At 34.4% G+C, this 14,092-nt stretch overlaps 1 protein-coding gene across 10 annotated transcripts in view; it reads left to right on the forward strand.

Moving 5' to 3' along the window:
* sws (patatin like phospholipase domain containing sws) overlaps window positions 1–14,092 on the forward strand; it is a 414,790-nt gene that overhangs the window by 383,024 nt on the left and 17,674 nt on the right. For 9 of the 10 annotated variants that reach the window (XM_069833425.1, XM_069833423.1, XM_069833427.1 and 6 more), the window contains one exon: window positions 6,192–6,281. In XM_069833425.1, the coding sequence (XP_069689526.1) occupies window positions 6,192–6,281 (90 nt within the window). Of the gene's footprint in view, window positions 1–1,274; window positions 1,359–6,191; window positions 6,282–14,092 lie in introns of those variants that run through there. The other variant, XM_069833430.1, reaches the window with a different exon arrangement.

The raw sequence follows: 14,092 nt of genomic DNA on the forward strand, positions 1-14,092 counted from the left end.
TTTGTTTATTACAGAAGCGCTATGGTAACAATTTTATTATTGATATATTTTATTAATGCATATATCATTGGGGTGAAGGTGAGATAGGAAAAAGAGAAATGGTCCATAGTTTATGAACCAGGGGACTTGGAGTGCTGCGAGATGAAATGCCATCTAGTGATTGGATAACTTGGTGGCCATCTTAGAATTTTTTCATTGAGATAACAGACACCCATGACAGTGTGCTTGGAAACACACACAGACTCGCGAACACATCACAGAATACCAAAGAAATAGTTCTCTATGATGGTTTCGCTGGCTATCAGCTGAGTCAAGTTGTTGAAATTCTCTCACTTTTCGGCTACTAACTTCAGGGATGAAGATGGCTGCAGAGTTAGTAGCAGAAAGCTTGGAGAATTTCAGCAACTTGTCTCGGATGATAGTCTAAGGGTAATTACAGATGAGATGTCGCTGAGTCAGTGATTCATTTCAATTAGTTCTTTTGATTTGAATTAAAATAATTACTTTTAAGGATTTTTTCTATCTCCTACATGTCTCCCCTTATTCTGTCTTCTCTTCAACTTCTACCTTTTCTCTCCTAGATGTCCCTACCTCTTATTATACCACTCTCCTATTCTTTCCTACATCCTACATGTTTATCTACTTTTATTTTACTACTCCAATTCTATCATGTAATTGTACATATCTCAAAGCATACTACTATATCATACAAATGCAATTTTACTTACCTTGGGTTTGGATGAGATTCATTCTTGGGACCTCTGGCACCATAATACCTCGCCTTAACACGCTTGGCTAAACAGCTACGTTGTGAAATAAAATTTAAAATACGTTTCTTATGTTACGGTAGGATTAAAGAAAATAAATGAAATAAATAATGCAAATTTCAGTAATCTAAATTATTCTTGACATTTAAAAAACAATAATTTACGTATTCATAGCAAAGAAAAGCTGGAAAAATATGAATAAAGAGGACAGTATTGACGAGCATTATCTATTACATCACATTTCTAAAGGAATCTGATAAACAAGCATTATTAGCTGAAGCGCCATTTTCAAGACAGTGCGGTAATAATAATTTATTGCCATGGAAAGTAAAAATAGATGTAATTTGAGAAGACTTTTCAGGGATTTGAGCAGTGAAGAAGATGAGACTGATTTCGCCACTTCATATAAACTAATACCTGACAAAAGTGCAAAGAAATGTGTGAGTTGCAACTCAGGTAGGGGAGTTAGGTCTAAAATGACATACTATGTGTTTTGTGAATTTACAGCTCTCTAGTGCACAGAAGCTGGAAACAGTGATTACATCCAAGTTTTAGCAAGCGAAGGCGCTTTTTGGTGAAGCAGGTGCAAGTAAAAGAAAAAAGTGCAAGACGATATAATATTGTTGAGGTATGTTATGTATTTTTTGTCCTTTTAAGCTTCAGATGTTAGTGATATAATGTTCATGACTGAAAACATGAATATTTCCCTCTATAAAAAGCATTACAATATCCAAATTCATAAAGAAGTTAGGTCGTACTAACACTACTTCTTATTCTTCTTCATTCCGGGTAAAATGACATGCCACCTACCTATGTCATTTTAAACAAGTGCATGTTTCTGACTGGAAATGAGAAGCCATATATTATGGGCGATAGCGATTTGCAAAATTGGTGTCAAATTTGTTTACAATGGCTGATTAGTGATTACTTCTGTGAAATTATGCAATATATAGTGGCATCTCTCTCATTGCTCGACTGAATTTTTCGTAAAGCTAACTGATTTTAAAATAGGTGAGATGGGGATTTCTTTAAAATAAATAAAACACTAAAGTTTCTAAAATAAATATATTTTCAATATTTATATGCACTGAATTTTGTTACTCTGATTTATCCTCTTATGAATGAGCTAGGCTTGACGAGTCTGAAGTTTACTTGCACCTGCTTCACCAAAAAGCGCTTTTGTGAAAACATTGTAAGATGAGTTTGAATTTACAGCTCTATAGTGCACAGAAGTTGGCAACAGTGATTACATATCATGTTAGCCTTCCCTCCTCACTGCACCCACTGATTCCAGCCACTTGATGTCTCTTTCTTCGGGCCTTTGAAAACATATGATCAGGCCGTTACAAAGTGCTGAAGAACCATCCTGGATGGGTGATTACACAGTTTCGAATTGTGGACTTATTTTCTGAAGTCTATGGAAAAGCTGCAACCATCACCAATGCATTGGGTGGATTTTCTTCAACAGGAATTTGTCCATTTAATTCGGACATATGTCCTGATCACTTATTTAGTCCTGCAGTGCCCACAGACAGACCTGTAACAAATGCAGTCCCTACAGACGGGCCAAAGGGTGCAACACAGAAGAGCAGTTCAACAACAAAAAAATGCAAAAGAACATATGATAGAGCCATCACCAACGACTGCTCCAGCAGCAGAAACGTCACAAACGAGGCCTTTGCCTCATATGACACAGCAAGAGATCTCCCCGATTCCCTCTGGCACTAGATCTGTGGCGAGAAGAAAGAGAACTCATGAAGGATCCCAAATCAAGCAGCTCTTTTATCAACCCATTAAAATTAAAGGAAGCTGAAAGAAGAGCTGTAGAAGAAAGGCGTTCAGCAAACAGAGGAAAAAGACAGCTTCAGTTTGATCTAAGCAACGGGGACCAAGATGAAGAGAGTGACTTCGATGGTGATGTTGAGAATGATGCACTTTGTCTCTACTGCAATGAATTTTACAGCCAATATAAACCAGAAGAAACATGGCTACAGTGCAAGAAATGTTTCTCATGGGCACAAAATGAATGTGCAGGTATATCTAAGAGAACCAAAATTTTTTTGTGAACTATGTAAAAATTAACTTAAGTATGTCATTTTATCCTAGTAACTTGGCTAAAACGACATAGTTTGTCTATTTTCAAACATACCTTTCAGTTAAAAATTGTCAGTATTTTCCACTTTTTTTTTTTTTTTTCAAATTCAAATTTATTTACAATTTACATTTGAATTGAATACATATGAATAGATACCCGAAATGAGCATAATGCTCGTGCTCGGGTACAGTCCAGTAGTCTTAATATATGTGTTAATGTTGTAGTATCAGTTATATATAATTGACCAAAACAAATTTGGTAAGAATACATATTTTTTTTCAAGATTTCCTTAAGGTATGTCACTTTAGGCCTAGTTCCCCTATAGTGTGAATTGGCAAAGGAGGCAAAATACTCAAACTATTCATTCTGTTTGAAGTGTAGAAAGGAAACGTTTGTAACCCACAAAACACAAAAATAACTATATGTCAAAGCTTCGTAATGCTAAAATCAATTTTAAAAAATGAAGGTAGGGAAAGTGAAAATGATAATTTATACATGTTTGAGTTCCTGTATCATGAACAGCAGAAAGTGAAAGGGATAACTACACCCAGTGAAATGTTTCTGCAGTTTGTACAGCATATCCACGACACCTATCCAGGATACGGAATGGAAGGATTAAAACTTAAAGGTTACATTCCTCAGCAGTGAGTGATAGTGTCATATGAACAATGTTTTTTTTTTTTTAGGAAGTGATCAAAAAGAAAAACTTAGCGAACAGTAGTGATAGTGTTACATATTATAATACGAACAATAATTGTAGGAAGTCTTCAGTTAACAGTGGATGGTATACCTAGTGCACTATACAGCAATCACCAACGAATCATTCATTTATATGAACTATTGGTAATTTAATTCTGAGCGAGTTACCTAGCTACATATTACAATACGAACAATACTTGTGAGAAGTGTTTAGTTAGTGAATGGTATAGCCTACCTAGTGAACTATACAGTGGTCTCTATTTAATTCTGAGCATCACCTAGCAACAGGAATCATTAATTTAATTGAATCATTGACTTAGCGACATCTCATCTATAATAACTGATAGTCTGCGAAACCACCATAGGACGACAGTGTTTTTAAACATACAGTTGATTGGCGTTTAATATTTTCATACATACAGCTAAGCTACCAATCCACATGGAGTGCTGTGATAGCCTTTTATTTCTGCATTTTAACATGCACTGTTTACTTATTTATTTGGTGTTCTGTGTCATATATTATGGAAGCAGTTTTATTAATGAAATCAATATAAAACAAGATGTTATGAACAAAAAATGAGAGAATTGAGATTCTGATGAAGATAAGATGTACATAACAAGAGGTACGCATACATTTTAGCGATACCGGTACTCATCCAATCTGCCACCTATTTCTCTGTCAACTGTGAGTAGAATAAAACCGAAATTCAGAGAACATGGACATGTCTGAGAAATAAAAAGATCATTTTTCTGTTAAAAACATCTTGTTTTATGTTGATTTCATCAGTAAAACTGCTTTCATAATACATAGGGTAGCCATAATTTTATGAGTTGAAAACAGAAACCTAGAAATTACCGTAAATAAACTTACTACGTTTTTGCATAAACATAATTTAGTGTTGCTGCCTGTTGTACTATCAAATTATACTAAAATAGCATGTGAATTGTTAATCATTCTACTCTTATTAACAAGGCCAGTGATAAAACAAGAACAGCTTTGTGACATTAAAAAAAATAAGATTTCAACAGATAAAAATGCTACAACCTCAAACCTCCATAATGTTAGTTCAGTTTTCACAATTAAACAGCTTCAGTAAAGTACTATATTAGTATTATAGTATATTAATTAAATCGATGTGCATACCTCATATAGTCATAACTGTAACTCTCTTCTCACTGCTTCCTAGTTGCTGAGAATTTTAAGTAGAAGAATGCCAGAAGTATTTCTCTGATATGCCAATTTTTCGAAGAACAGTCTTATTTTTCAGGTAATGTCATAAAACTCTAAACAACTATGAGAGAAATTCAATCGCATTGTTGAAACTGAAAGACGAGATTTTTTATCTGTTCAAACACTATTCATTATCGAAAATATACGTTCTACTGGAGTAGATATGCCTGGTAAACATAACACCATTTCTACTGCTTTCTGAAGAGTACTGTAGGGAATTTTTCCTTCTTCCATTTGTCTAAAGACCTGCACCGATTACTCTGTCATGCCACATGTTGGACACTCGATGGATTTATCTTGATGTTTTTTCCAATAAACGTAAAAATTTATATTCTTTTTGCAAGGTTTCATTACCACTGTAAGTACGTTTCGGCATACTGTACTTTACTTTACATGATATTGCTTTCACTTAGAAAAGAAATCCTTTCCTAATAACGCAACGTGTTTATATGAACAGTAGTGAAAATTAAACTGATTTGATTACTGAATTGCTCAGTTTTGTGTCTGTATTTTTTCTCTCTTCCCCCGTTTGAATTAACAAATCACCATAGTCTAGCTGCAATGAGTAAGGCAACAATAAGGAAAACCTGTGTGGTGCCGACAATGATGATTACCTGGCTCTCGTTTCACTACAGACGACAGATCAGGCAATAGGCAATAATGAAAGTCTTTGTAGTGCCGCATTAGCTAAAATCGCAGTTATTTCATTGTGGACCAGAGGAAATATTTATTATAACATGAACGTCAATATCATACAGTGACGATGATGATAATAATAATAATAATAATAATAATAATAATAATAATAATAAAAATAATAATAATAATGTCTTTAAAAATGGGATAAATGCTTCTTTTCCTTGTAATCGATGGGACATAGACATAATATGGGACTGTCCCAGTCAAAACGGGACATATGGTCACCCTAATAATACAGGGACTAACAAAATATATCAACAATAAAATTGTTACCATAGTAAACATAACTATAGTGCTTCTGTACAAAACGAATTAAATATTACATAAAAAAATATGGTTTTTCAAATGATATTAAAAAACTATAGGGTATCATTTAAAAACATTCTCGATGACGTCAATAGTCTCAAATATTTAGTTTTGATAAAGATATTCCTTTTAAATATAGGGTTTGATGTGTCTGAGCTTTTTGTCAAAAATCTCCTCATTCAATTTTAATTGCAATTATTCTTTACTTTTAAAAAACTCTGCATAAACTACAGATTCTTTTTCTCAACACAAGAATAGAGCTTATGCATGAAATCAAATTTTAGTGAATCCCTTAACAGTTATGATGATGTACTCGTAAGCTGAATTTTTTCTAACAAGAATTTATTCAGCATTTATAAATTCAGTCCATTTTATAAATTTGTGTTGTTTGCAGGAAGTCAAATCAAGTGACTATTGTGAATATATCAGGCCACCAATTGACAAATATAAAACTTTGCAGTTTGGGAGCTTCGATGAAATTAAGGTATGTCTGCTACTTTTGAGAATACTAAAATATTACTATTATTTATTTATTTGATGTCCAGGCACTTTAACAATTAGGATGTTTTTATAAAAGACAAATCATTGGTACCAGATCAACCAAGAAGGAATGCTGTGACAATGTTCCAGACGACATGAAGAATGTCTGACTGTTTCCTTTTATTAACTTTCTATCTTGTTGTCACCAGAATGTCCTTATGTCCTATGCCTGAATCTATGATAAATAGGGAATATATTCTTCGTTGTGAGAACTTCAGTGACAAAAACAGGACGCTGCATTGGGAAAGCTTTTCCTTCACACGCAACTTCAATACTGTGAAGGATACCTCAATAAATTTTGAATTAATGATTCCTTTAATGCCATGAGATGTGAACGAGAAATTTGTATTAGTTGAATGGTTATACTCTTCTTTGCAGAGTGTCTATCAGTAATGAAGGTAACCAAAAAGCAACTAATTTAAATAATTGATAACAAATGTAACGAATTTAGACTGGAATGATTGTGGGTAACGAAATTAAGCATATAGGCCTATTATTGTTCTGCTTCACTTATTTAATGTTGGTGCCACTGTCTGAGCTGCGGTGGTCAGTAGTCAGTTATTATATAAGAGAGTGTGATAAAGTCTAGAAGACTGGGATGGAAGAGAAGTTGGTTGCGTGCCTGTGAAATGAAGATCAGAGAACTTAAGAAACAAGTCTGACGATGGATCATAAGGTAAATGAAATGTGATTAATGTTTTTTTTTTCATCGTGCGTACGAGTAATTATTAAGTTGTAGTAATTAAAAATTAACTAATTTTTTTTCACATTTTCGGTACACATCCTGTCTTTGCTGTAAAAGTTCTCTTTTTATTACTAAACAATCTGCAATGAGATGGTGTCCATTGAATAGTTATTCTCTTGTTTTTGTTCTGAGAAATTTTAATTTGTATTTACTTTAAGTGTACACAGTTTTAGATTCATTTAAAGTGTATGAGATATCAAACTACATATCATTAAGCACCCAGTAACAATAACGCATATTTATCTAGGAGAGAAGGAAAGATAAATTAATGTGAATGCCTTTTCATAGCAGATACTTTTTGTCTCTACTATTTATCACAGCATCCTCATCTAGGACTGAAATGCCAGAGTTCTAAATTTTTTGCTACAGTTGTTGATGTCTGTGGTACATGATGGGAGGTGAATCTGCATCACACCAATATGATGGTGATGACAGTGATGATGAAGATGATATGATTGGAGAAACTACTACAGGAGGAAAAATTTTGCACTATGAAAACTTGCCTCACACTACTTTTATTCACTATAAATTCCACTTGTACTTAAATTATCGAACTGAATTTCTTTGCATTCAACAGCCCATGTTTTCTTCTCATTTCGTCTGCATAAAAGACAAAAGACAACTCTCACATACTGTACATTATTGTTGTGGTATATAGAAGAGTGTTGCTATATCTCGAACAGAATCCATAATACGAAACGAACACACATTCATTGTTTGAAACACCGTATTTATGACATCTTATGTTAGAGTTCATCATATGTTTGGTTCTGTAAACATACAGAACTCTCAGTGTGTAAAGAGCAGTCTGTTTGTGGAAAATTGTTGAATGTGCACTATGGATCTAGCTGGTTTGCAACAAGGCAGAGAACAACCCAGCAGGGGAAAGAACAACCACTTGCAGAATCCAACAGTGATTTAAGTTGAAGGTTTGATATTTAGCCCTTACTAAAGATACCCCAACTTCGTGAACATTCAGGGATAAATTGAAGGGTTCAGAGCCATAGTGGGCCAAGCGCCATTTATTAAAAATGGAGAAAACAAGAGTTAAAATTAAGTGATTACTATAATTTAACAAAACATATAGCAAGTAAGATAAAGTATGAACATTAAAATTAAATTATATGTTAATCTTCATTAAATTATGGTATTTACTTAACTTCAACCCTTGCTTTCTCCATTTTTAATAAATGACGCTTGGCTCGCTATGGCTCTGAACCCTTCGATTCAGAGCCAGAAAGTACCACAATGATTTCACCATTTTTCATTTAAAATATTTTTAGCAGACTTCAATTAGAAACAAACAGATATACTAACCAAAAATAAATAAACAGAAACAAGAATACTTACTGAAATCTGTGCCATTTATGTCCAATAAAAAGACTTGAGTCTGGCAGAAATAAAACTTATTTTGCCATTATGCATGTGTTTACTGAGAAGCACCAGTTGTTTCGAGATAAATTATTGGCTATATTTACATACCATACTGCAGCTCAATGATAATGATGCACGCAGCCAAGCTATAATCTTATTCATAAAGTGAAACCTTTGAACAACTTACTTGGCAATTTTAGAGTTTACACCTATCAGAATACCTAACAATTGTTGAGGAAATTTGCGCACATCAAGAGTGTATTTTTTTCGTGTGTATATGAAAGAGAAACACACAAACCACAAGTATGTAATGAAATATTGGATGGACTGTGAAACTCAGAGATTTCATGTGTAACTTGAATATGTACAGCTGTCAAAAGACCGCTCTCTAGAAGCTAAGTTCCCTTCGGATATCTTTGCTACAATTTGGAGACAGGCTGTGTTGCATATTGTTGGACCACGTGGTCTGATATCTACAGTTATATTTGAAGTGTTCTCCATGTCACTATTGTAGAGTAGTGGTAGTGTAACGGACTGGTATTCATGAGGTCATGCTCAATGTAACGCTTCTTGTATTTTTTTGTTTTTTTAAGAAAGAGAGAAAATATAATTGCTCCTGTCTCTTTTATGACTGTTTTAGTAATTAACATCAGGCTCATGAATGTATTAGACCGTGACTTTATCATTATTTATTATGACATTATGCCTGCAAATTGAAAGAAAGAAATATTTTATTCTCAACAAAAATATCTTTCATGGCATAAACAAAACAAACATACTGGCGTGTGCATTAGAAAATTCAAACAATTAAGAGTTCAAAAAACAAAACAAAAAGCCACGATTCAATATTTAGTCCATCTTCCTCCCATCTCAATCACATCTTACAGTTGAGTATGCATGGAATCGACTAATCTTTCGAAATAGCAACTGTTTTGCCACAGCATTCCAGACATCCTGGACGAACTTCCACAAATCATCAGGACGTCTTGGAGGGACATTGGACCAATTTTTCTGCATATACTTCTTTACTTGTGTCCCCATAGTTCAGTTGGAAGAACGTCGTAATTTAGATGTCAACATCTCATGTTCAAATCCTTGTCACTCCTTTTCATTTTATTGTGTTATAGGATAGTATAATGTAATATAAGAAGAAAAACTAATACTGTTATTATGTAGCTGTATTGTTCCAAACCTAGTATTAAATTTATATGATTTATATTGCTAAAGAATGATAACAGAATATAAATTATAACATGAATATTATTAATATTTCTGAAGAACGATAACAGAATATAAATGACAACTTGAATATTATTTATATCACTAAAGAACGATAACAGAATATAAATGATAACTTGAATATTATTTATGTCGCTAAAGAATGATAACAGAATATAAATGATAACTTGAATATTATTTATATCGCTAAAGAACATAACAGAATATAAATGATAACTTGAATAATTACTTATATCGCTAATGAACGATAACAAAATAAAATAACTTGAACAAGGCTCGAACTCACAACCTTCGAGTCACTAAGCCAGCACTCTACCTCTGTTTTACGAGATGCAAATATCAAATGATTTCTGCTGAAATACAATAGTTCTGAAACTGCTTCAAGTGCGATTGTACAAGTACATGCATCGTATAACATCACTGTGACCTGAAGTGGACTTAGAATATATTCACTGTTCACGAGTGCAGCCACTTTTTTTGACAGCTATACATTGGCACATAGGCACTCATGCTACAGATGACAGTTATAGCACTCCATTCAATGTTGTGGGTCAATTGAATCAGTCGGAACTAAAAGGAACTAAGTCACTTTTCACAACTTTTCAGGAGAAGCAAAAACATTCCACTAATAACACAAATGTATATATTTTTATGTTGTTCCTTCTTCCACCGTTCGATGTGCTTAACATCCGTTGTTCAAATTGTTGCATAACTACAAACTGCATATTTTGACTTAGTTCCTTTTAGCTCCGACCGATTCAATTGTGTGAGCACATGCTATATTCAGATCGCCTCTTTTCTTTTTTTTTTTTTTCTTACAAGTTGTATTTTATTAAAACATCTTTCCAACTTTGAGATAAAGACAGGTGGAACAGCAGGGTGGAGCGAAAATGTATGATTTTTCACTTTATTTAGAAATCAAAAACGCTTGGGTGTGCAAAAGTTGTTGCATTTTATACCTAACATAACCTGAAAATTTTGTGAAAATCGTATGCTATCTTGAGATGCCACAGTGGCCTTAAAATTTTAAACTGTCACAAAAAATTACTTTCTTTTATTATTTTTTAAATTTTTTTATTTTGTTGTATTTTAATAAACTTGGGTGTTTAAGGTGTTTATAATGATACTGTCATTCCCTTAAAAAAAATTACATCTCAGATTGAATAGTTTGAGGTGCCACAAGACCATAGAGTTTTCATTATTTTTCACTAAAATTGGTTACTCGATTTTAAAACTACAACATTGATTTATATAATTTGTATCTGGTCCCATTGGCCACCTATGTAGAGAAATTATATGCACCAGTGTGGTTTGAAATTGTCGTGCGCCAGTTTCCATTGACGTCCCTCTGCAGAATACTGTGGTTACAGGTGTAGAGAGGGGAAACGGGAGTGATGGGTCAAGATGGGCTGAAGCTTACTCGTATTTATTGATGATAGAACGATGTTAGACAATTGTCGTGTGCCAGTCTCCACTTACGTCCCTCTGCTGAATGCTGTAGTCGCAGGTGTAGAGAGGAGAAACGGGAATGACGGGACAAGATGGGCCAGAGAGAGAGAGAGAGAGAGAGGGAGGGGGGGAGGGGGAGAGAGATATTGATTTTTTAACAAGTAGTTTCTCCACTGGATCGAGAGCAGGGGAAACGGAAGTGTCGTTGAGAAAATCTCGAATATTGAAATATTTGTTCCAATGATTCTGATTGAGGCTAATTGAAGATGTGATGAAACTGGGACGGATGGGTAACGGGAGTGCTTGGAAAGAGGTGAAGCGAAACTTGTTCAAAAAAGAGGCGTCTGTGGCGAGTAAGAAGGTATTTTGAACTAGGTACCTTTACCTATCGAGCTCGCAAACATGGCCCGCGGCTCCGACCAATGAAGAGAGGGGATGCAATTATCGAGCTCGCAAACAATGGCCCACGCCTCCAGTCACTGCAGGGAGTTTGAAGGAAGGACTAGGATTGAGCAAGCTGGTGTAAGTGTGGGGAGTCGAAGCCAGGAATGGTGTAGGAGAGAATTGACTTGGATGACTTCCCCCCGGTCACGTGACTAGTGACGTCACATTAGCGCGCATTTCCCCCTCTTACAATACGTGTCTTGCCTGACTGCTGTGTTGCTGATTTAAAGTGAACTACTTGTGTGGGCTGCACTGACAGGGGAAAAGGTAGTCAGTCATTATGAGTAATGTGTTTCTTCTACCTGAGTGGCCGGCCGTACTCCCCTTTCTCAACAAGGGTGGCGAGGGTGGAAGACAGGGGGGATGACCGTCTGCTCTCTAAGATTTACATGTTACGGGCGAAACTAGAGAATAAGGAAAGTCGAGGCAGGCTCGCAAGGAGCATAATAAAGGAATCACAACAAAATCAAAATGCAATCAGGGGCCTGTTTCACAATGTTTACAATCTTTGTAAATTGTAAACTTTGCTTGTAAATTGTAAACTTCTGTTTCACAATCTTTGTTTGTAATGTTGAACTTTACAAAGGAAATCAAATCTTTACAAATTAAATTTTGCTCACTTTACAAGTATTGTGTTTCACAATGAAGAGTAATTTTACAAACGTGTAAATTTTACTTGTAAAATTAGCACATTTTCTACAATACCTCTGAGATGTGTAAAGTTTGATATTGCAACAAATTATGAATAAATACAATAAAGAAATACTTATTAAATTAATTTTTGAGTAACTGGATAATATTAAGAATTAAACTAAGCAGTTTTGATGTTATTAAGGAGTTCTAATGACTCAGACAAAGATATTGAATTTAAGCCTAATCAAACGAAGAAATACGTAAAATTCTCCGGGCGAGAATTAATAACACGTTCGTATCATTGTATAAATTTAATGAAAGGTTTTGAAAGAGTCCCATGCTATACTTCAGAATACCGCGTAAGTATTTATATACGAAGACTGTATTTAATAAATACTCGCACTTAATAAAGAAGTTCCTTGCACCAAAAATAAATAATTCAATAATGCAATAGCGACATTACTTACGCGGTATTCTGAAGTTGTTTCGAGTCCTGTTTCGCTGGAAACTCTCCTTCAAGATATGGGACATCATATCCAACATCCAAAAGAGAAAAGTGATGCCCTAACCTCAAAGCGAGAACTGTATTGTTTTGCGTTGGATGCATACTAGCTGTCAGTTCCGTGGGTTAGCAGATAAGCATGGCATTTCTAAGATATCAGTGTGCAAAAGTGCCCACAGGGTAGTTGATGTTGTTAAAAGAGTTAAATTCGGGGCAGGTTTTTGATCACTAAAATGTTATTTACTATAGCACAGAATTTTTATGCTGCTGATGGGATCATCAATGTTTGAGAGGTTAGGAATGCAACATTAATAAATACTGATGGATCAACACAAAAAATTAACGTGATTTTGTAGACATCGAAATTATTTTATAAATTGCATATTTGTACGTGGACCAAATCTGTTATTTACTTATTTGACTGAATTTTGTGCTAACTTTGGTCATGTAAGTAACAGACGTATTGGTATACTCGACCAATCACATCACATGAAACTCCATTGTCGCCAATATATAAAAATCTAAATACTTTTAATTTTTTTAACAATACTTTATATTTTCTGTTGGTGAAATATGAATCAGCAAGCTTGGAATAATCTATTTTAGTACAAAATATAAACATATGTATCGATAGTAGTAAAAATACAGCGACTTTAGCTCTGCTCCTTAGCGATTTTTGTAAACTGTCGTTGGCGATATTGTGTAACCAATAATGCGTATTTGTAAATTTCTTTAGCTGATTTTGTATAGTTCGTCAGACTTTACAAACTAATAAAATAGCGTTGTAAACTTTTACTTGTTATTTGTAAATTGTTAATTTGTAATTTGTAAGGATTGTAAAACGGGCCCCAGAATGTTGGAATGGACCACGGCACCTCTGGAAAATGATTCTGTTCAGCAGATACCTACCGGAAAATCTTAAGATTGTTGGTGATCCTGTGATCGAAAGAAATTCATATTTCGGACACCCTGAAAATATGTTGTTAGCTGTGCTAACTGATACAAGGGAAGCTATCAGGAAACTAGCATTTTTTCGTATACTTACGACCAGAGGCAAACAACCCAACTAGAACGTAAGAAAATTTAAGGTACCCAAGCTGAACTTCAATGCTTCAGACTACTATGAAATGATAAGTCATGAGAGCTACATCGGTACTGAACCACCCTTAACTCAGTCATCTTCAGAGAAGATATGATGACTCATATCAATGATAATGAGCAAATTACATTTTCAAATTTTTTATGTCATACACAAGCACTAGAATGATATGTTAGTTTAGTGATGGAGGCTGCTTCAGCAGTTTGTGAACCACAAAGGGATGGATACATCAGGACCAGACTGAAATCTAGGACTGTCATGCCTCATTTC

Source organism: Periplaneta americana, chromosome 8 (genome assembly GCF_040183065.1).
Source record: "Periplaneta americana isolate PAMFEO1 chromosome 8, P.americana_PAMFEO1_priV1, whole genome shotgun sequence".
Lineage (NCBI taxonomy): Eukaryota > Metazoa > Arthropoda > Insecta > Blattodea > Blattidae > Periplaneta > Periplaneta americana.